The sequence below is a fragment of the Anopheles gambiae genome, chromosome 2 (assembly GCF_943734735.2).
Source record: "Anopheles gambiae chromosome 2, idAnoGambNW_F1_1, whole genome shotgun sequence".
NCBI lineage: Eukaryota > Metazoa > Arthropoda > Insecta > Diptera > Culicidae > Anopheles > Anopheles gambiae.
The window spans coordinates 99116231-99139228 of NC_064601.1; the positions used below are offsets into that span (position 1 = coordinate 99116231).

The 22998-nt window shown below is 44.0% G+C and overlaps 1 protein-coding gene across 22 annotated transcripts in view; it reads right to left on the minus strand.

Moving 5' to 3' along the window:
* Positions 1-22998, minus strand: part of LOC4576494 (potassium voltage-gated channel subfamily KQT member 5) — a 263147-nt gene that overhangs the window by 76187 nt on the left and 163962 nt on the right. For 21 of the 22 annotated variants that reach the window (XR_009764840.1, XR_009764839.1, XM_061644922.1 and 18 more), the window contains 6 exons: positions 18965-19099; positions 15152-15234; positions 14855-15030; positions 6462-6590; positions 5800-5910; positions 2369-2556 (listed from right to left, as the gene is read on the minus strand). Coding sequence is in view for 20 of the 22 variants with exons in the window: in XM_061644922.1 (XP_061500906.1) it covers positions 2369-2556; positions 5800-5910; positions 6462-6590; positions 14855-15030; positions 15152-15234; positions 18965-19099 (822 nt within the window). In the remaining 2 variants the exon portion in view is untranslated. Of the gene's footprint in view, positions 1-471; positions 517-2368; positions 2557-5799; positions 5911-6461; positions 6591-14854; positions 15031-15151; positions 15235-18964; positions 19100-22998 lie in introns of all 22 variants that reach the window. The other variant, XM_061644908.1, reaches the window with a different exon arrangement.

The following is a 22998-nucleotide window of genomic DNA, read 5'->3' on the forward strand; positions in this document are numbered from 1 at the left end:
GCTGATAGCGGATAAAAAACACTCCGGGGGTAAAGCACATAAACTCACACATCACGGATAAGGTCACGTGTGTATGTACGCGCCGGTGTACTTGGGCAGTTACTTTACTTTTAGTCAATCTTTTCCCTCAAACGACGCTCAAACGACTGCTCGTAGTGGGGATCAGGAGTAATCGAAACAATGGAACAAACGCTTCAAACATAGCACGTGAAGAATAAAAGAAGAGAGAGAGAGAGAGAGAGAAATAGAGAGCGAAAGACAGAGATAGATAGTGAGGTGTATAAAGAGATCAAAAAGGTAAAGAAATTGGATAGAGAGAGAGAGAGATAGTGAAAGAGAAAGAGGGTTAGAATAAAACCAGAATCAAGAACAAACGAGAAAACCCAAATGGAACAAGTAGTACAAGAGAGCAAAAAGGAGGTAAAACAACGGGAAACAACGGTTTTCGAAAAGAAAACAAAACGAAATTACCTATGGATATTCAAGCTTTCAAGGAGCATATCCCAGTAATCGGTTCTATCGTAGATATGTATATATAAAACGAATAAAAAACACGTACACATATATATGTATGTATGTATAAATCATAATTCTTTTTTTTTTGCATAACAGATGAAAGACGTACAGAGTATAGTAAGGTGGTATTCGGAACGGGACTTGCAAGCGGTTTGATTTTTGGAGGATGATGTTGGACGATCACTTCGGCGGACGACTTAAGGCAGTTTTGCTTTTCGCAAAAAGTTTTGCTCTACACCGGCGAAAAACGATACAAAATGTTCGGAACCGGAGGGGAGAGGAACGAGGCTGCAGCACTGAGGATGAAGGGACCAAAAAAGCCGACGGAAGACGTAACGTTTTCAGTGGTGAAGCCTGAAATCGGTAACTAACTTTCCATGCCCCGTAAGCGATGCTTCGAAGAGTTGGTCCGAAAATTGAGTTCGAAAAGTTCGAAATGAAATATGGAACGGAAACTTATTTTCGTTTTTGTTTAATGCTCAAGAACACGTAACACATCTTTGGTAAGTGCAGTGCTTTATGCTTAGGAGAGTAGAAGGTACGTCAAAACAGCACAGTCGTTCGACACAAAGAGCAAGGATCGTTTTGAGACGAAAACAAAAAACGAAACAGAAAACATTAATATCCAGTACGAAAATGAGGTACGAAAGAACAAACATACGAAACAGAAATGTAAAAGACCATCTCAAAAATAAGAGCGTAAAAAGGGGTAGAATAACGACAAGACAAGTCGATTGAGAATACATCGCAAGGAAACGTCGAAAGGCACACATGGGTATGTACAGACAAGATGAGAAAGTATGACAGATAACAAACGAGATAACTAAAGGAAAACACATAAAACAGAAAAAAGAGATACACATGAAAACACAAAACGAAATGGAAGATAGAAAGAGGTACAACGAACATGATCACACGATGTACAGTAGGAGACGGATGAGTAAATAGAATAAAAAGAGAAAAGGCACGAAACGGGGCACATTGCTCCCATTTTTGTTGCGAGTTACATGGTACAACACAGAAGATACGACAAATGCTCGAAACAGGGTTGATGGAATGAGACAGAAGAGAACATAAATAAGGTGAAAAGTTCCACAATTTTAAAAGAAACGCTTTTCGCCTTCAAAATAAAAAATAGGGAAAAATGTGCCAAAGATCAAAAACGGCCGCAAACATCGCAAGCGTTCCAATTGGCGCGGGCTGAAGAACAAGTATGACTCTTGGCCCACATCGTACGAGTGTGGAACATAATAGCACAATGTTGCGAAACATTGATGAAAAGGAATGCAGCTCGTACAGCTCGTTCACCAGATGGTTGGCGTTTAGATGACAGAAAGGAGCGGAAAGATGAGCAATTGGCATTGCCTTGTGAAAGCATCCATCAGGCGCTCGATGCAGCAGCTTTTTTTTTTTAAAGAAAAAGGAATGCTCGGGGAAACTCGGGCTGTATTGAAGTATTGTGAGTTTCCCTGATGCGATAGTTGGATAGTGCACACAGAGCTTGATGGGAGAACATGGTAGATAGCGATAAATGGGGAGGGTTGGGCAAATGACACATAAAAAGAGAGAGAGAGAGAGAAAGTGCTTATGGTGCAGATAAAAGATGATCACGGTGCAATATACTCAGGTGCAATGGCGTTGATAGTATGAGGGAGAGAGTGTGCGTGAAGGACGGAGGATGAAACAGTGCAAGGAAGAGCAGTGAAACGGTTTGGAGCGACGAACGGACGGACGAACGGACGGACGGACAGACGGATAGACAGACAGGCAGGCAGGCAAAGGCTACGGGGCAGTAGTGGGGTTACCGGGCAGTAGTGGTAGTCATGCACAACCGGAAACGGAAACTACTTACGATGGTGGGGGCGACGGTAAAGGTACTTGGTGGATTTTCCACGTCGCCTCGGACATCGAGTGCTCGTCGGCGGCGTAACATCTCCAGAGCGACTGTATCAGCGTCGCGGCCGGTTGCCGGCGCCGGATCATGTGCTTCTGGCGCTGCTGCTGCTGCACCTTCAGGGCGAACCCGCTGCCCAGGATACCCTGCCGGGGGAAAGAAAAAGGTGGCATGATTAAACGAACTGGCACCGGTACTGCAATGGCGGTTGCGATTCGCTGGGAGCTGCCATTGCCGTGTTGGTTTCTTTAGCGAGGTCACGGTACGCGGTACACAGTAAAAGCGATAAATAATAGCAATTTGCAACCACCGTATGGTGTCCCGTGATTAATTTTATGCAATGCTGGAATAAGGTTCTAATTAGATTTCAAACATGCGGCCAGGTGCACTCTTGTTGGAAAGTGTAGAAATAAAAGCTCCTGTACGATGTTCAATACGGTCAGAATAAACAACATTTTGCTATAATAATATCTACAGCATATTGATTTAGTGTATCATTTATCGCTTATGTAAAACACAGTTAACATATTATTTTGAACATCAAACAATGCAACCATTTCTGTACGGCTATCTTGTAGTAGTACTGTCCCTTCCCTTAATCCATTTCGTCCATTAAAAGAATAATGTTTGGGATCCTTCATACCTCAACAATAATTCCAAGGAATCAAAATCAGCTCTTTGCCCAAGAACAGATATTTTAAATTTAAATGCTCTTCAAAGTACATAAATTCAAAGAATGTCTAAACTAATCCATCGTCTTGCTATCAACCTTCGTTTATAGTTACGTACCTTCCACATCTTGAAGTTTGACATTGAAATAAATTAAAAGCAACAGTTTCACTGTACATCCTTTGCTGTGTTCTTCTCGCCTTTCTTCTCGCCATTAAAACCACTCGTCACTAGTACTTAGTTCTTAGTGCACAATACACCCCACGTGCGAAGCGGTAACAACGAACTTTCACACAATAATTGGCATCAATTGCACCCAGCGACCGTGTGCAGCGGGTAGCGAACGTCAACCTAGAACATGATTACAGCCATGCCGATAAAAAAACAAAAACAACTTCCCACGCAACACCACAGTGGCCACCACAGCACCGCCGCTGTACCATGAAAGGTAGACCAACTTCCCAGAAGGAGGTCAGCAATGCAAGATTTATCCTCTCAGCGAGAGGGTTGAGTCGATGGCGGGCAAAACATAAAGCGGTTGAATCTGCTCGACACGAGAAGCCCACCCAGTGTCCCCGCCGGGCGTTTGGCTGGCGGCATGCGAGCCATGTGTCGGTGTGTGTTTACGGTGCTCCACTTCAGCACTTCAGGCCGGGCAGGTTGGTACGACTCTCGACCGACGAGAGCACTTCACATGGTTGAGGGTCAAGCATGACGTGCTTTAAAAATATTATACACTCGGGATGCTAAAGCGTACCCTTGCAAACCGTTGCGATGGGAGCAAATGAAAAGTCCTGCACGCCTGAGTCTTCTGAGCGTGTTCACAAGAATCGTTCGGTTGTTCATGGCGGCGGGCAACGGCAAGAGCGTTGCACGTTGCAGCAAGAGGGATGGGGGACACTGGGTGCATGGGGCAGCCGACAATCTTTCGCCTTTCTAACGGCTTTTAAGTTTAAGTTTTGACGTACCGTGTCGGACGGGCGCTGTTGTGAGCTTCTTTCCCTTCTCACATCCCTCCATACCGTCACAATGCAAAAGGCACGTGCTTAAAAGTTCATTCGTTTTATGTTCAAAGTTTCTCAGTAACTTATTTATTTATTCGCCTTTTTTTTCTTCGCTGCTCTACTGTCCGATCGTCCAGCAGACCGGGCTGGGCGGGCCTGAACGTATTTTAGAGGGTAAATAGTTTCGGACAGAGCACGTTCTTGCGCTCCATTGGAGACGGCTCTGGCTGGTAGCAGGCTCTAGGTTGTTGAGTGGAAGATTTCCGGACGATGGTGTTTTTGCCCACAAAATCACACACACACACACACACCCATGGACACCTCCGGCGGGACAGAAATCACTCATTTTTCAGATTGCTTCTAATTGAATTTACGGCCCGGACGGAAGTGGTCTATGTCGTAATAATATTTCATTTTCACGTCATAGCCCACGGATGGGGAATGGGTGGGATTGGGACGGATTTTGTGGTTATATTCCCAGTTCTATCTTGCAAAACGTGCACCAGCGCCCCCTGTAAGCCATGGCGAGCACATGGAAGCTGTTTGGTGAAAGCGTCCATTGTAAAATTTATTTCCACCAGAAGGGCGCTCACGTTTTCCAGAAGGTGGAAAAACTTTTGCCTCAATTTTGGGAAATGGAAAGAAGGCGCAAAAAAAGGTTTTTTTTCGTTTGCATCAACATGAATTCCTTGGAAATGGAACAATAAAAATAGATTGCTAACAACTAAGCTTTAAACGTTGGCAAACATTGGCTTCCTTGAGAATTTTATTCAAAAAAGGAATGATGTAACTCAACATCTGCAAACAAGGTTAGTAATTTACAGTTTTCTTTTAGCATTGATGATTTGAAAATTACCTAAAAAAGGCTTTAGGCAGTTCAAGTTCTTTTGGAAATATATATGAAATCCTAATTACAGAGATTTCATATTTATATGAAAAATGTCAAAAGGAGAAAAAAAATGAATTTTTTGTTTCTTAAAATACTTGGGACATTTACTTTCCTAAATTAATTGTTCTCTGGTCTAGATTTAACATCTTTTCGTGTTAATGGATTTATCTTATTTGACTCCTTCCGATACATATCTAGATGTTCGATTGTATTACGTGTATGCTTATAAGACTTGCGACTTGTTTATCCCGTAGCGACAGGAGCATATAGCTCCCGTTACCGTCGCATTCATTTGTCCGTGCGTAATTCTACACCTGCCTGCTGTCCATGGCAACGTTGTAAAACGACTCCCCTGGGGTGGTTTTTCCATTTGTAAAGGGGACGCTGATTTATACGCAGAGTAAAGGCACCGATCCGAAGCAAAACGGCACGACGCAGTACTAAAAGTTGTGTGTATTCTATAAATCAGACCAGCTTAGCCGCTTACACTTCGACCCCGAAGCACACACACGCACACACACACCCGTAGGTTCTTATGGGTCAAGCGTCTCAAGTAGCCAACGCAAGGCGTAGTGTATGCTGTGGCAGCAGGAAGCAGGACATTACAAAGTAAAATTAATAGCCTCGATCAGCTATTAACAGCCGTCCGGGTTGGGTTTGAACAAGTCCGCACAATCCTTTTTTGTGTTGGCATTGGCAGTAGCAGCAGCAGCAACCATATAGGGACCATTTTTCTTGTACCGATTTACCCCCGTGAACAACCGCGACCCCCCCGTATAGCTCTGGGCGAGTAAACTAATAAGAAAAATTAATAAATAAACACTTACCGCGGGCAGTGCGAAGAAGGAGATGCCTAGCAGGGCGCAGAACGACGCTATAATTTTGCCTTGCCACGTCTCCGGCACCATATCGCCGTACCCGACCGTGCACAGCGTTATCTGCCGGGATGAACGGTACGGCCGGGTCGAGCCCACACGTCGTCGTGCATGTGTTGTTGGTGAAACGAGAGAAAGAGAGAGAGAGAGAAAAAAAAAACAAGCAAAGAAACGATGATAAGAAAGTGGAAGTTATGTGTATTCCGACTATTTCTCATTAGGCCCACGGACCCGTCCGCCAGGATGAGAAATGGGGGTGGCCGGGAAATATTTATATTATTGCATAAATTAAAGGTATCCGTTTTGAAGGGGATCCGAGCTTATCTAGGTGAGGGGGCAGCACGTGGGGAGTACATTTTTACATCCAACTTCTGGGGCCTGACGATGGCCAGCCCACACAAACACACACGCTCCTGCGGTGCAATAATTTAGAATTTAATTTGCTTCCGTTGAATATTGAAAATCGGGTGCGCCTGTGTGGGAGGAAAGCCCGCGAGCTGGCGAGCCGTCGTTCATGATCTTCCTTTTTGTACGCTCTGTTTGTGTACTTTCGATTAAAGTTCTGAAAAGGGAATGGCAAAAGAAAAGGAGAAAGGGAAATCGTTGCTACTTACCACACCCCACCACAACGCTTGAGCAAAGTTACTGAACTTGGTTCCCCTTACATCCTTCTCCATTAAATACACTAAAAACGAGGCAAAAATAAGGCCCAGAAACCCTATATACAAGGTTGTAATTAATTCCTGTGAAAGAGAGCGAGCGAGAGAGAGAGAAAAAGAGAAGAAATGAAAGATAGTTAGTTTACACGGGCAGACGCGATGGCAGGCGATGGGTGAAACGGTTTCGGTGTAAAAGTCCTTCACTAGAACAGGAAATTAAATGAGTCCAAGGATAATGCGGTTTGCAATGGTGACCAGGCTCCACACACTGACTCAGCCATTCCCGTGCTTAAAGCTTCCTGTGGCTGTCGGTGTGTGTCCGGTTTGGGAATGGGAGGAGGGAAACATTGGAGGGATATCGTAAAATTGGAATTAGCTTCAGCATTAGCCCGGTAGCCATGATCCACGAACACACACGCGCCCATAATCACAAGACATGTGGGCTTCCACTTACGATGGGGAGCGATAGAAGGATGGAGTTCGTGTGAAACCACAGCAAAGGTGTGGAAGGAAACACGATGGGCACACGTGACCGATTCGTAGCACACAGCCGATCGGGTGAACTAAACACTCACGCACACACGCTGGGATGGTTCCTGTGGTTCGGGGTTTGGGTGGAGCAAAATTAATCTAGAGCTTGGAAACGCTTCGGGCTGGGTTGGGAATATTAAACCGGCAGCGATTTCATTTAGTGCAGGTAAGGTGGAAAGGTAAGCGTTATATAGGCTTTAGATGATGAGTGGGGATGAAAGAGAATACAAATAAATTGGTGTCTATTTTCTACAAAGTGAGGTACTCAAGAATAAACATTCGACTCCTGGACGATGAGAAATATTGACAAAGGTCTTAATCAAACGAAGCTTTGCATCGTTTTCATTTCTGACTTCAATTTTGTTTTCTACGTTCTGCTTTTTTCCTTTCGATGATTTTGAATCTTTTGTTTGTACCAAAGGAACTATTAAAATACTTTTTTTTAAGCTGACTCGTTAAAGGGTTTCTTGCTTGTGTTATCAAGCAGAAATAAAACAGCAGTTATATCTGCCTTATAAATCGTTGAAGCTTTGATATGTTGACTATACAATGGAAGACTTTGAAATGAAAGCTTTAACATTATCAAAACATTACTCATACTTTAAATGGGAATTGAAGAATGTTATATTGTACAAAAATATTTGAGTATGTATGCTTAGGGTCGTATGAGTCTAATCTGAAAATTGACTCCATATAGTAATGTGGCCACACATGCAACAACACACTTGGCCCAAGACAAGACACAGACATGGCGCGGTAGGTCAACACGACACTGGACACCGTCAGCGCATTCCAACGAGCAACCGTAGGATTCGCTGATGCAGCCGTTGAACGCATCCCGGCATCAGCTAAGCATAAGAAATAGGGCAAGCTAGGTTTCAGTTTAGATCAAGAACTCACCCGCAACGGACTTGGAAGGGAATTAAGGATAATATTTTTTAAGAGCTTGGCATGTCCCACACATAACGTTAAGGCCGGGCTACATTAATCGTACTCGAAGATGTAATTAGGATTTTCACTAGCGCACCTGGCGGCGGCTAACCGAAGCATTTTTCCAAACAATTTGAAGCCGCTTTAGAAAATATGTTATTTTTCCATGTTTTTTACTTAATTCGGACGAAAAAGTTTTGTAAAAGGGAGATGCACATGTACTGCACGCATTGCATCCATTTTCATGACAAAAAACGATGGAAAAACTACTTTATTTCGAGATCCGGCACGACCATTCCCTCAATGACCAAAAAAAGCTTCCACGAGCCGCCACCAGATGCGCTAGTGAAAATCGAAATTACACTAGCGAGTACGGACAATGTCCCCCGGCTTTTATATGTAGCATCATCAATTCTTCTTGATGGGGTTAAAAAGTGTCTTTCCCATAATAATTGAATATTCAAAAATGAATAAAACATGATGGCCTTAAAATGAACTCATCACACCGAACATGACACTTCCCACAGCTGGATGTATATTATTGCATCGTTTACTGCTTCATGTCAAGGGCAAATCATTCGTCTTCATTAAAACAACCAAAGTGTAGTAGCACGACATGCGTAACGCAGTACTGGCGCTCGGACTTCTCAAGCACCGCTATTTCAATTACAAAAATTATCCTCCCAATCAATCTATTATCCAATTATTCGCAAACAACCTGTTTATCGCAGATGAACGTACCGCTAGCGCACCGCTCAATACATCAATAGCGATTGGTAGCATCATTGTCTTATCTAATTGAACAAACAACCTAATCGCCGACGCCCAAGGAAACGGTAAGCCTGATGATTGTTGAGCGCCTGATCGTTATCTGCTGTCGACGAGGGGTTTGCCGGTGCTGCAGCGTGCGATTGTGCTTTACAAATTGCAATTGAATAAATCCGCACATTGCGCAAGCGACCGGCGGCTGGCATCATCTTATCTTAATAGGCATCGGCCATTTGGCTTAATGAAAATTAATTCCTCCTCCCTTCCTTTCTTGCGTAGCTCATTTGTGTTCCTTGTATCAGAATTGTGTGATTTTTTAACATTTGATATACACTGTCACTTCTTTCGATGGAAGCGAGAAGCGAAATGCATACATGCAAAGGCTTTATTTGTCCCTGGTTGATAAAGAAATAATCCCGCCTGGAGGGATATGCAAGCAGAGCAAAAGCAGCACAATCGTTAAATATCATGCACTGGAGTATCAAAAGTGGATTTACAGTTTATTACACTGCTGCTAGCTGCATTTGTTCATGTTTCTTTTGCTCAATTAAAACTTTTGTGAAATGCCAAACCACACCGAAATGAAATTATTGCACTTAAAGCTTAAAAAATGTTTAACTGCCATTAACTTTCCACTGCGTCCCACTACAAGTCGTACTGTTGGCTTCCCAAATGCTTCAGCGTATGCATGCTACCCAGAGTAAACGATTCGGCCGACGATTTTGTCCATCCATGCACAAAACGGTGTATGAAGAGTGGCTGCGCGCTGCTGGGCAAAGGAGTTGGTCATGTTTTTGGGGATTATTAATTGAAATTTAATCCTTCATACCGTGGCGCGCCAGCTGGCCGTGCTCGTTTACTTTGATTTTGCCGATCGCTGCCTGAAGGCCGATAACACCGGCTGGTTGGATGCGAGCACTAATCCGCCTCACAGCAATAGCGGTAACGCTGGCAACATAAATTTGCCAATGTGCTACGAAGCGCTTGGACAGTAGTAAATGTTTGTCCGAGTTTGCAGGGGTTTTCGGGTGAGGCTGTAGTCACCATATTTCGATTTTTTGAAGCTGCAATCAATCCTGTGTGAAAGAGTTGCCATTACAGGAAGCACAACTTGTTGTTTTGGATTTTGTGCTTTAAAAAGATAACTATTGAGATACAATTTAAACTATAATTATTTAGTAAACTGAAGAGTAGTTAACCCTGTTATACTACTATTTCGCAAGGCATATTTTGACCCAATAAATTTCGTTTACTCAGAAATAAGACAACAAATTTTCGAGGAAATTGCGCTACTCTTCATTGCTATTATAAATGCAGCAAAAGCAATAAAAGACCTTTTCAGACAGAATACAAACAATGTTATCCTTCCGCAGTACACAGTTCCGGCAGCCCGTCCAAAACACACAAACACAATCATCCACTAGTAACCGTGGATACGATTTACCATACGAACACAATCATTCTTCATTAATTTCACTTTGTTTAGCGGCAGAACCATCCACCACCAAGCATCGAGACACAACCGGCACGTAAAGTAAAGCCTCTGCAGCGGAACGGAACACAAAGCAGAAAACGAACGAACGGCAGTGCACCGACTGTTCGTTGGGAATGGGAAAAGGTTTCCACCGACCGACGAGGAAGCGACAGCAATGGAAACAATTATGAAAGTTAAATGAAATATTGTTACACTTTTTACCCCGTGCACCCGCAACCCGGTGCGCTGGTAAAAGCGAATCGGCAAACCGGATTATCAGTGGCACGGAAAACAAGCAAATGTATTTGCAATTAAGTGCAGCCGGAGTAAGCTTCCGCAGAGCGTGCTAAAACGCAATCCACGACATTGGTTTTGGAATGGTGCAGCAGCAAGGCTGAGGCTAGCGAGGAAAAATGGCACGGAACACATTCGTACAGCTGGCACCATCACGGGGAAATCGGTACCAACAGGTAAAACTCGAACCGTGCAAAACTGTGTACCACGCGGATGCACAAATTGCATTTGGATGCTGCAAAAACATATATACATATATATATTCCCTTGCACGCGCTTACTCCGACACACCCGACGACCATTATCTTAATGAAGTCTCGCTACAGATTGCAGGTAGCGCAATTGCATACGGTCGGGCGTTGCCACAGATAGAATTCATCGGTATGTAATTGAATATATGCTACGTGTACATCCCAACCGGTATGCCTGTTTGCTCACCATTAACATGCTAAATTAAAATATACTGACAGGAGAAGCTGCTTCACCTTACCGCTAGAGATATCGAGACCGAGAGCTGATGTATCATTAGAAAGCTGTTCATTTCGAATGGTGAATAAATAATACCACCGTGGCTTGGTGGCATTGCAAGCGGCGAAGATGGGTTCAGGCAATATTGGTTTGGTTTGGTTTCAAAAGCAATACCAATATTATGAATATTACTGCAATTTGTAACGTAAATGTTCAATTACGAAGTGTTTGTTGAATAATTTCATTTCGTTTGAAAACTAATAGGATTCGAGCGAGATCTGCAACAGACCTTGAAGAGAGCTTAATTTTATTTTAACATTTCTTACGAAGCATATACATATTTTCTTAAACAGATTAGGTAAACGAGGCTTTAAATGCAATAAAAGTACATAAGAGTTATAAAGGAATGAAATGGTTTACTGATTATTCTGATAACTTATGCCTTTTCTAGTGCTAATTGCTTGGGTTTCTGTAAGGACGAAAAATACGGTACGATTCAAATTAGATAATGACACCCAATCTGGGTCGACTAATGAAGCAAATAACTAGCTTATGACGATTCCATAATAAGAAACAAGTGTATTGGAAATGATACTTTAACATGAAGCGACTATACTCTTTTAAGGATGTATTATTTCACTTAATTATTCAATATTCAGTTGAACAAAAATGGTATTAACTATCACCTTCAATAAAACTCAACTAGCAAACCATATGACAATCAGTTTCAAACAATATTGTGAAAATAAAAACAATGACTTTTCAAAACAAATGTAAAAAAACAGTAAATATTTCCTTTCGAAGTAGGCTGATGTGATACACATGCAACAGCAAAAACAGTGTGCGGGGCAGCTCCTGTGGATTTGCCGATTTTGGTAACTTATGAAGAAACTATAAAATGATATTTTCATACCCGTAATGGCAACCCTAATTCGAGCTGATAGTATCAGTAGAGCAGAAACCGCTCCACCATCGGTCCGGCCTGGATTTAATGGCCGCATAAATCAGCAAGGGTTATGAAATTAAATGATTTTATTTTGCCTTTCTCTAAACCCCGGCCTGACCGCCTAAATAGCATATGGCGCACACAGATACACAATGGATTAAGAAACAAAAAAACAAGATCGTTACTGAGTGGTTGGTGTGTATGTGTGGCTGTAGGTTTGCAACGCGGCAAGGTAAATGAAGAGTGAAGTTGTGGTACATTTTCCCATGTGGTCAGGAAAAACACCGAAAGTGTGTTCCATTACTCATCTCAACCACCTGCCGGACATCCGGAAAGGCTCTATCATACCAGCGCGCTTTCCCCATCATTGCCGTTCGTTTTGAAACGGGCAGCTTTCCCTGTCAGCCTAATTTTCACTTTGGTTGTGTTGCATCGCCATCAACTTTATTTAGAGGCGAAACCTTGGTACGACAAGTTTTGTTCAACATTAGGGGGAAGAAGAAGAAAAAAACGTTCAAAATTTACACTACAATGGACGCCGAGCGCATGATTCGGCCGGCCAAGCGTACGTTCCCAACCGAACCGGAGGGCCTTTACCGGACGCTAATTGTTTGTGTCGGAACTTTCTAAGAAAAGTGCCGGTCCATGTCTACCCCACGCACCCCCCCCTTTGCTAGCGGCAATCCTTGCCAAACACAACACCAAACACAAACAATGTGTAGAAGGGCTTTTCGGGGTAAGTTTTGAGTGAAAAGGGGTTTTTTTTTGTGGAGCAAAAGTTGCTCGCACTGTGCCCAGATTGATTTAGTTCCCTTTCAAGCAACTTGACATCCTCGCCAGCGCTTTGTTTCTTGGCGGAAAATGAGTGGTACAAACTCGCCTGACAGTGCGCGTTATCTGCTTCGGTGAAAAATGATGAATGATGGGGTTTTGGCCGGCGGAACGTTTGTCCGCCGTTGCCGATGCGACTGTGCCCAGTGTGCGTGTGCCCTCGTGCACTTGACGTTCATCATCGTGTAAAAGCGCGCTTTTGTGAAAACCACCCCCACGAACGATCGTAACCGAACTGAAAAAGGCCGAATACAATCGGACGGTGGAAGCTGCTAGCGTGAGGTGAGCACCGCAACATGTCAGCCATCGATGGAGACGCCTGGTGCCGCGTTTGCTAACACGATCATTAATAATTTTCATTCGAGCGGAAGGTTGCCCGCCCTGCTTGGCATCCCTGCTTGCTCATCCCCATGCCACCGCTACGTTCGCTAAATTATGCACGATTATTGTTATTAGGAGTAAATTGTTGTGGCACTTTTGCGCTCGGCACATGTTAGCAGCATGTTGTTACGCGCGCGCTAATGGAACGTTGCCAGCGTTGAACGGCCGGGGGTTAAACATGAATCGAGCAGCAGTTAAAATTCTTCTCACATGTCTCCGGCTACCATTCACAAAGCTTACTCAATTATGCTTTGCCCACCCCCATCCACTGCGTTCCGAAAGCATTGCTTTGCTTTCCACTTGAACGAGTGGAAATATTGCGTTCGATCATCGATTCTCCTTCATTAGTCTTCAAGAAGTAATGCGCCACCGTCTTTGCAAGCTTCATACCAGCCTTCCTTAAATCGGGTAGGAAGGCAAGCACCACCGTACGACACACCTGTTACACTCCAGTGCACTCGCATACTCCATCGAGACTATCCAGATGATGAGCACATATTGCTCCACTCGTCAACTGCTCGTACACAGCCACACGCAGGAACCCACACACTGACCTCAACCAGTCCACACCATGCCATCAGGTTTGACGTCATCGACAAAAAAAGCTCGAAATGGTACGGCCAAACGTTCCGCAACGACAAATCGTGACAGCTCGGAAAAAAGTGCCACACCGTAACTGACCGTTACTGGTTCCATCCATGATCCCCATCCTCGAATGCCATTTGATATCGGGTTCAGCAAAATCCTGACTGTTATCAGCTATGTATTCTTCCTTTTTCGTTCTTCCAACGCGCTCTACTTCGACACAGCAGCTCCAACCACTATTCCCTCAGCGCGTCTTTTAAAAAGAAAGCAAAAGAAACTACCCATTTTGCAGGGCATTGGGGTCGTCCCATCTTCTGGCTCCCAGCCCGGCTGCTTCGGGATGGATTTCAACGGAAACAACTCCATCGGGCAGCAGTAAAACGGTCCGACAACCGACCGATGCAGTAGGAAGCCTTTCAAATCCTGGCCAACCCTAATAGGCGTAGTAAGCGCCTGTGTGTCTTGCCAATCATGCGTGCAATCTCCCGCATTTTTTCCCGTAGCTCCCAGTCCAATAAATAGAAATAAAAATGTGGATGTGGGAATAGCAAGAAAATGTCCAAGCGAACAATTTTGGACGTACAATAAAGGCAAGGTCCATTTAAGAAAGGATGTTGCGAAGAAGAATGCAAAAAAAAACCGTAGGAGAACGATGCGTATAATCGATGAGACTCGTCGGGTCGGACGCAACAGGGTAGAAAGCTGTGAGAAAGAACCTTTTTTTTGGCGGCTGTATGTATGTTTTTTCGACAAAGAAATCGATACCACCCAACAAAGAGCCTGTCGCTGAAACTTGACGTTTGTTCAGTCAAGCTCACACATTCTACACTCCAGCTGGTAAGAGGGGTCATCTCATATCAAGAGGAAGAAATTTCAGTCCTGGGTTACAGGATAGCTCCCCTTCCTCCCATGCGAAGCCAGTGTAAGTAAACAAAAAGCTGAAACGGATCGTTCGGCCTCGGGCCAAAAGTGCTCGAAAGTGAAGAAGTGCTAGTGGTGGTTCGAGCTGTTTACACTTCATGTTTGAAGAATTGAACAACTTCCCACAAGTGGTAGAGCGGCTGCAGGACAGATCAAACAGGCGGAAACAAGGGGGTTAAGTTACGCTGCCATCGTACACCGTACAACAGCCCCGCTTACCTGTCTGTGAGCGTAGACGACACTCCCGAGCAGTTTCCACGTGCCGCCACGCCGGTCCATGCGCACCATGCGCAGGATTTGGAAAAAGCGGAGCCCTCGAAGCGCACTGGTGGCAAACACCTGCCCGGATGTTCCCATTACGAGCACCACTATGGAGGCGGCTATCGTTACTATATCTGTGGAGCGAAAAATGGGAGAGAGTGGAAGGAAATTTATTTAAAAGTTAAATCAACCCAATGACGTGCGGGTGACACATTCTAGCCTCCCTTTCGCTCTTTCTCTGTCTCTTGCGCATACCTATGATACAAAAAGGCCTTTTTAAAAACTTCAGCCTCCCCACTGCTCCTTGATAACGCGAACGGCATCCTGATGACCAAAGTCTGTGAAGTAAAGAAGTGGGGAAAAAAGAAAAGCATGATACACCAAATGAGTACAGGCTGAAGCGAGAAGGGAAATGTCAAATTAAAAGCATATTTATGTTGAATTTAAATTTTACACAAACGCGTCCACTGATGCCGCTACTCCAATGAGCCCCCATACCGAGCGGGGTTTAATTAAATGGCTGTTGTCACCGCTGTAATTGGATAGCTTTTGGGGTTGCTGGTGTTGCTGGTGTTGTTTTTTCGAATTTTATTCACCACGAAATCTACCCATCACGGAGCGGATATTTATGAGCCGCAATGCTGTTACGCAATCGCACCCGTCCCTTACGCCAAACCCAATTATACACATTAGAAAAGAAAAGGGGATGCATCCGAAATTAACTTTTCATTCGACCGCTCATGCTTTCTCGCCGATAAAAGCCGCACGCACCAGCAACGGGCCAATCTTTGGGTGGTGCGGCAAAAGAGTAATGGTTGTAATTATATGCCAGCTAATTGAAGTATCACACATACAGATGCTGCTACTGCTGCTGCTGCTGCTCTGGATGGAGGTAGCAGCACAACTTGCATGTTGTCGGAGTGTGCCACAATTTCCCGAGGCAATCAGATGAAGCGATAATATCTCGAGTGTTGAATTGCATATTAGTAATTTAGGCGTAGCCGATTTACGCAGTCAGTCGTAAAGGGATAATTTGTTGCGAACGAGTTGTGTGTTTTATCACGTTTAGAATGTAAAATTAGCTTCGTATGGTGTGTTGCAAATTCAGCCATTCACGGCCGTTTAGATTGAAATTGAAAAGAATAATATCTTAAAGCTTTCGCTCAAATAATAGTCAGTCAAGTGATTGAGCTGTTGCATTAAAATACTCTAAACGATATAGTTTACGTCACTGAAATTGTTGCCCAACAAACATTAAAATTATGGCAAAATTATCAAATATCTTATGAATTTTCTTATTTTTTGTAGCAAAAATTCATTTAATTTTGCTTATATTTGAACATAAAGGTTCTCAAAATATTTCTTTTTGTATTACAGTTCTATTGTGTTCTAGGTAATACTGTGCTTCATAAATGTTTGGTTTCGATTTTCTCATATGAATCTTTAGCGATTAATGATTCAAATTAGAAATCGAGTCTCTGAAGATTCTAGAATCACCAAAAATAGAATATCTAGAGATTCGTGATTTTTTTTAATTAAATAAGTTAATAAAGATTCATGAAGCTACAAAGATTCATGAATCTTTGGTGATTTATTAATCGTTAGAGTTTACTGAATTATACTGATACTGAATTATATGAGAACCTCAAAAGGTGTATGTATCTCACTCTATACATTTGTGAAAATAAAAATATTCATAGATCCCTATAACTGCTATCATGAAAATCTAATCTCTATAAATCATTTCATGATGATATTCAATGATTCATGAATCTCAATATTTCAATTTCAGAAATTCCATAGGTTCATTAAGATGCATAGGTCTGAACCAGAATTACTTATCTCTAATTTAAGAACTCTTAAAAGATGTTTGTTGTCCACGATGCTGAACTAAAAGATAAAATAGACAGTATATTTTGAGGATTATTCATCCGTACCAGGATCAATACTCATCCTTATCAAACTCGATGATACTATAAATTATCAAAACAGAATGATTGTAGGATTCACTTGAATGTCTGTCACCCTAAAAACCATGAAAAATGCCACAAAATCACGACAAATCCTTCCTTGTAGCTCATGTTTGAATGGACGATACCCTCATGTACCTTAAATCCAACGCTTTAAACATGTATTGATCCTTCTGAGTCCTTCGTAAATTGCTGTATTTAATCCCACGTCCAACGTATCGATCCTTTAATCCTCCTACAACCAGCACACGACCAATACGTTAAATATGCCCTAATTAACAAGGGTGAAAAAATCATCCCACCGAACGAAGCAAAGACCTTCCCGAGAACCACAACGAACCGAAAACGACGTTATGCAATAGCCACCCTGGAAAAGGGCCACCAATCCGCCTCATCAGCGCGATAACAACTAGACTTCCATCCTTGCTCACCCAACCTCCTTCTTATACTTGGCTTCATCGATTGACCTCAGAAAAAAACACGTACCGAGAACACGCAATCGAACTACCTCGACCACAACCACACACCAACCTACGTTCCAACCTCCCCACGCGTCCGGGTGGGAAAACCTCATCGCTGGGAAGTGGGAAGTAAAATGGTGAACAAACGCTGCCACAGCCACTGTACCGTGGCTTGTTTGAAATTGAGCGAATCCAAACAGCGATCTGGCCATGCTCGAACGGTTAATTGAACGTATCAAACATCAATCAATCAGCCCCCGGGCAGGGAATCGAGTGTGGCAGCAGTTGGGATAATGCCTTCGGGTCAAATCGGCCCACAAACGATCGGTTAGCACCCAATCAAATGATTCACAAGTTGTCCCACTCGCCCGACCGAGGCCGGGCTGGCCATGCCACGCTGTCAGCATACAGCATAGCAGGAAATGAGCTTGGGTGTATTGCATCTTTAAAGCACTTGACATTCTGCAGCACGGAAGCTCACAGGATCCCGCACAAGACCGGCACTGCGTTGCGTGCACTGTAAATCAACCCGGAAGAAGGTGGCTTCTAGGCTGTAAATTACCAATACACACACAAACACCCACAGCGCAACAACAACACAGGAAACAAGCAGCTCAAACAACGCCCTGCCATGGGAGAAATCGATTAAGATATAACCTCAATTTGCACCCATCGGCCAACGCAAAAGGGGTGTTAATTCTAGATGTTAAGACCCGACATAAACACCTCGCGTGGCGTGCGAGAATTCAATAAACGTGACGTGCACTGCCCAATGCACTAAACCATACCCCCGGGGGGTTTTGGCTGCTGGTGTGGTGTGCCCAGGGGAAACATGATTTAATGGATATCCGGGCCAGTTTGAGGAATGTTTGATTGATAGATGCGCGGAGTACGTCGGACGTGTACGGGAGAGCATCGTATTGCACTAGTGCAGTATCGCTGAACGTATTTATGCTTGCTTCCTATCAAACCTACCCGAATCGGACAGCCATTCCGGGAACTATTTGCTTCAAAAATCGAGCAAAAACACGCAGGATAAGAAGCACTTTCTCTGCCACAACGCAACGATGACGTGGATGCTTTTTTTTTTGTTCGCATCACGAAACGTTGCGTTTTTGGACGACAAATAAACCAACCGGCACCGTATACCCGGACTTGAAAACGTCTCACGTAAACTGTCATAATATGTGCACACACGCGCACCCCTCTTGTCCCAAAACCACGTGTGCCGAAGGGTACACTCCGGATACACTTTGCCACTGTCGCATAACGGCAATGCGTATATAATTTCCGGTGCACGTCAGCGTGATCAATGGCGCAGACAAATGAAGGAACGTCATGCAGCGATGTCAGACAGAACAACACGGCGAGTGCCCATTTTTTCGCCCGCTTTGTCGTCCTTAACGGTCGGTAAAAGCCGGAGCCGGAGAAATGGATACTACACGCGGGACACGCTGGGAATATGATGAACTGCTTACCGTTCTCTTTGTGCGCACGGAGCGCACGAGAAGCCAGCACAATTCGTGACGGGATGAGCTTTCCTACTTCTTTTGTCATTTGTTTATTGTGCCGGAGCAATAAAGGGAAACATGTGCTGCATGTGAAGCACAAGCTTGCGCTTGTGCGAACATACGTACCTTAGGAAGAACTCGATCGAGAACCATATTACTACTATAATCTCCATTACGAATAAGATGGCGATTGCTTGATCCTCGTATTCCTGAATAGTTGAGAAGACACTTAAGGCCAAACATGTGAACACCATTAAAAATCTGCAAAGAAATGGAAATGTATGGTAAGGCGATTAGATACCGCACAACAGGAAGCAGGAATAGTTTATGGAAAAGGAATTATTTCAATGACACTACTAGATAATTATTCTAAATGACAAAATTGACCGTTTTATTTAGACTTAGGAACGTATAACGAATAAAATATTTTGAATATTTGTTTTTTTTTTTAAATTACGAAGAGTGTACAGAGTATGTTTCATATACTAATTTACTGTACCTCAACTGTAAACATATTACAATTATACATTTTATTTATTTTTAATCATTTAACTATATTCAAATAAACTTGATTTAAACATTTCAATATCTTCGAATCATTTTTTAATGTTTTTTGTTTCATTAAACTTTAGCTTAGTAAACATAAAAAAGTAAAATTAGATGAAATTCTGCTCCTTCTTCTACTTCTTAGCGCAACAACCGTTGTCGGTCAAGGCCTACTTGTGCCTCTAATGAACTTGGATATCAGTGACTTCTTGATAACCCCTAGCAGGGTGGTTCTACGCATGAGGTTGTTGATGACAGTCTGGATCTAAACCAGTTTTTCGTTGTTTTTTTTCGAAATGGTTTCTTTAACATCAAAACAAGTGCATGATTTTAGCATTCAAAAAATCACCTTTTTTACCAATTCTAAGTCCAATACAATGTTACTGCATATTTTTGCCCCTGGTTTTGTTAAAAGCACGAATTTTAACCACGAAAGCAGAAAAAAAAACACGCCCGCCAATTAAAACCACCACACTTCACACCAAGACCGTTAAATTGAACATCGAAAACTTTCCCGTCGGCCACACACATATTAAAGTGTATCGTTTCATTATACCACCCAACAACAATCTAATAGCTTTTTCAAACAGTATCCAGTTCCAGTTGCCTGTGCGCTCTAATCATCACACGCACACATTGATTTTCCTCACCAGAAAACCCAAACCGAAGCGGACAGACACAGAACGTTTCGGTGGGGCCATTACTTCCATCAAAGCGGTGCAAACTCAACCGTGACGCCATGCCGGCAATAACAGCTTCCGTTCACATGCTCCCACACACACACAGCAACACACTATCGATCGTAGCAAAGGTGGTAACGCCTCTCGTCTAAAGCCGGCGAACAAATATGCTTACCAAGGCGCCTCCCAGAAGAGGAAGAAACGAGCTTCAACTTGAACGAGCAAGTATTGCACGTGCGATTCAAACATACCAATTCCGGCCGATTTTCGTCCTGTCAAAACGACTGCCAGGGGAATTGCGGTTCCAGCAGCACACGACTTGGTGACGAGTGCCCGGTAGCGGGATAGAGGGAGGGCAAACCGTGACAGGAAATAGTAATCAACCGAGGCACCGACCGGTCGCGTTGATGGTCTCATCGCGGAAGTGTCAAAGTTTAATAACAGTACACCCCTCCAATCCCTTCGCCTGGTGTGCGGGGGACGACGCTGGGAGAACGCACGGTGGGCTGCCGGGCTCTGGAATCTGGAACGGGCCGAGCCGAGACATTCTTAGCGCTGGTGGTGGAATGCTTGCAAAATTCATTCGCACTGGGCGAGAAGTGCGCACCGGCACCGACGAAACGACGAGATCAACAAGGATCTTCTCATCAACCGGTGCAAGCATGCTTGGAAGCGGTTGGCATAGTTTTAGTGCCCTTAGTGCCCGTGGCGCTCGAAATGATTGGTCGAATTAGATCCAAATGTGTTTGATTATCAAACGTCGTGCTATAAACCTCGCATCGCATCGTTGTGCTTTTTGCGAGCAATCTCACCACTGCCACAGACTGGCCCGGACTCTACCAGACCCCAGAGGGCCAGAGCAAAATATGAAAAATCAATACACGGTGGCACTCCAATTCCCAGACGCGTAATGATAAATGAACCCGCGCTTGCACGACCGTCCACGGATGAGGTCTTTTGCGAGTGCGACTGGATTTATAGCTTCCTTTATCATTGTCCGCCAGTGTCCTCCCCTTACCTTTAGTCGGAAGAAACCTACCGCACACTGGGTTGGCAGCAGTGAATGAACGGCAATTTGGCACTTTTGGGCTCGCTTTTATGACTTACGAACGAACTTTTGGGCACGCTTTTGGACTCGCTCCAAAAACCACTTGTTACAGGGGATAACACAGTGTCGCACTCTGGTTTTTGTGATTAACAAACCGAGAGTCGAGAGCGGAGCGAGGGTCGTAAATGGTCATAAAAACGCTTACAGATGTTTTTGGCAGTAAGTTACGCTTTGCTGGGCAGCGAGCTGACAAACGTAAATTCAAACAGATCTGCTTTACTGTGCCAGCGGTAGCGAATGTTTTTGAAGAGTTGGGGTATTGATTTGATTTGGAAACTGTTATTGAAATCTGCGATGTGTCGAGATCATAGTACAAACGGTCCTGGATAGCCTTGAATAGTGATGGGTAACATTGGCAAAATGTGGAGTCAATACCAATCCGACTCCGAAAATGTTGGACCCGACTCTGGAAGTTAGGTCCGTCCAGCATTATTCGAGGCATCACAAAGTATTCGGGAGTCGAAGTCGCCGGGAGTTGTCCAGAGTCACCCAGAGCCGTCGGGAGTCATAGGGAGTCAAAAAGAGTCATCTGATGTCGTAGTCATCCATAGTCGGGGTTGTCCAGAGCCGACTGATGCAAAGTTTTTGAGGTCAGAGGCGACTCCAGATGACTCCCGATGACGTATTCGACTCTAGGCGACTCCGACTCCAATCAAACAGGTATGTTGTGCCATATAAAGAGTGATGATGTAGTGTGAACTTGTCCAGGATAGGTTTCGAACTGCAGGAACATCACAAAACTTAATAGATTCCTCCTTTGATTGTTCTTAAAAGGACCATTAATTTCTTTTATTACCGTTAACCTACCCACAAATGCCTTTGAGGACCTCTCTCATTGCACTTTAAGCATATAAGCAACACCAGTTCATGAAATGATGTCTTCATCTCCATATAAAGTCGTCTGTATGCGTATCAAGCACAAAATACTAATTTGTATTCAAGCTCATACAAATCGTTTACCATGTTTCTACTCGTTTTATGCGAAACCTTTCCTTTCAACCGTATCTTTGTAGTGTTATGTTGAATGCAGATTTACATCTTTTCACGACATCCTTACACGCTCAACTGATCAAGCACACGGGGGGCCCAGCGATACCTTACTTAGAACCCCGTAATAAAAATGGAGCCAAACTTCTTACGCCTCGTTTGACTTGTTCAATTTCCATTTTCCGCACCTTCCACGCATTGTTTGCTTCATTAACCGGCAACGAAAAGAAAAACAGCAAACAGCAGTGCCCGAAAAATGCCCACCGGCACTCCGAATACGGATCGCACACGTTCGGCTTGGCTGGGTACTTAATAAATCGGAAAAAGGTCACATTCACGAACGGTCGCAAACATTCAAATCGACCATACGCGCGAGCAATACCTTTTTCCGCCGAGTGGCCGGCCGCCGTCGCTGGGGCGGAATGTGAAACCGACGCGGTGCTAATAGCGAGCCAAATAGCTCTCACCTAACCGGAAGAACCCGCTCGTCGCTTCCGTCGATGTGATAGGACGGGGTCCCATCCGCCTATCGGACAGCCCGCCTATCATCGTTATGAAAATTTAATTAGGACTTTATGGCGCGTTACCTGCGCTGTCCCCTCGGCCTAATTGATTTACGGTGCGCGTTGCCGCAGGTGCCGCTGCTTCTGCTGCCAGAAGGCAAGCCGTGCGAACGATCGAGGATAACTTTTCTTCGCCGCACAGAACGCACGCAAACGAGGGCGAGTCGCGTAAATTTCACGACGAATGATTGCTGACAAACTTTTTGCGCTAATTGCTGTTGTCCATTTTGTGTCGTCTTTCCGAAGTGGTCCGTGAGCCGGGCCCGGGAAAAAGGA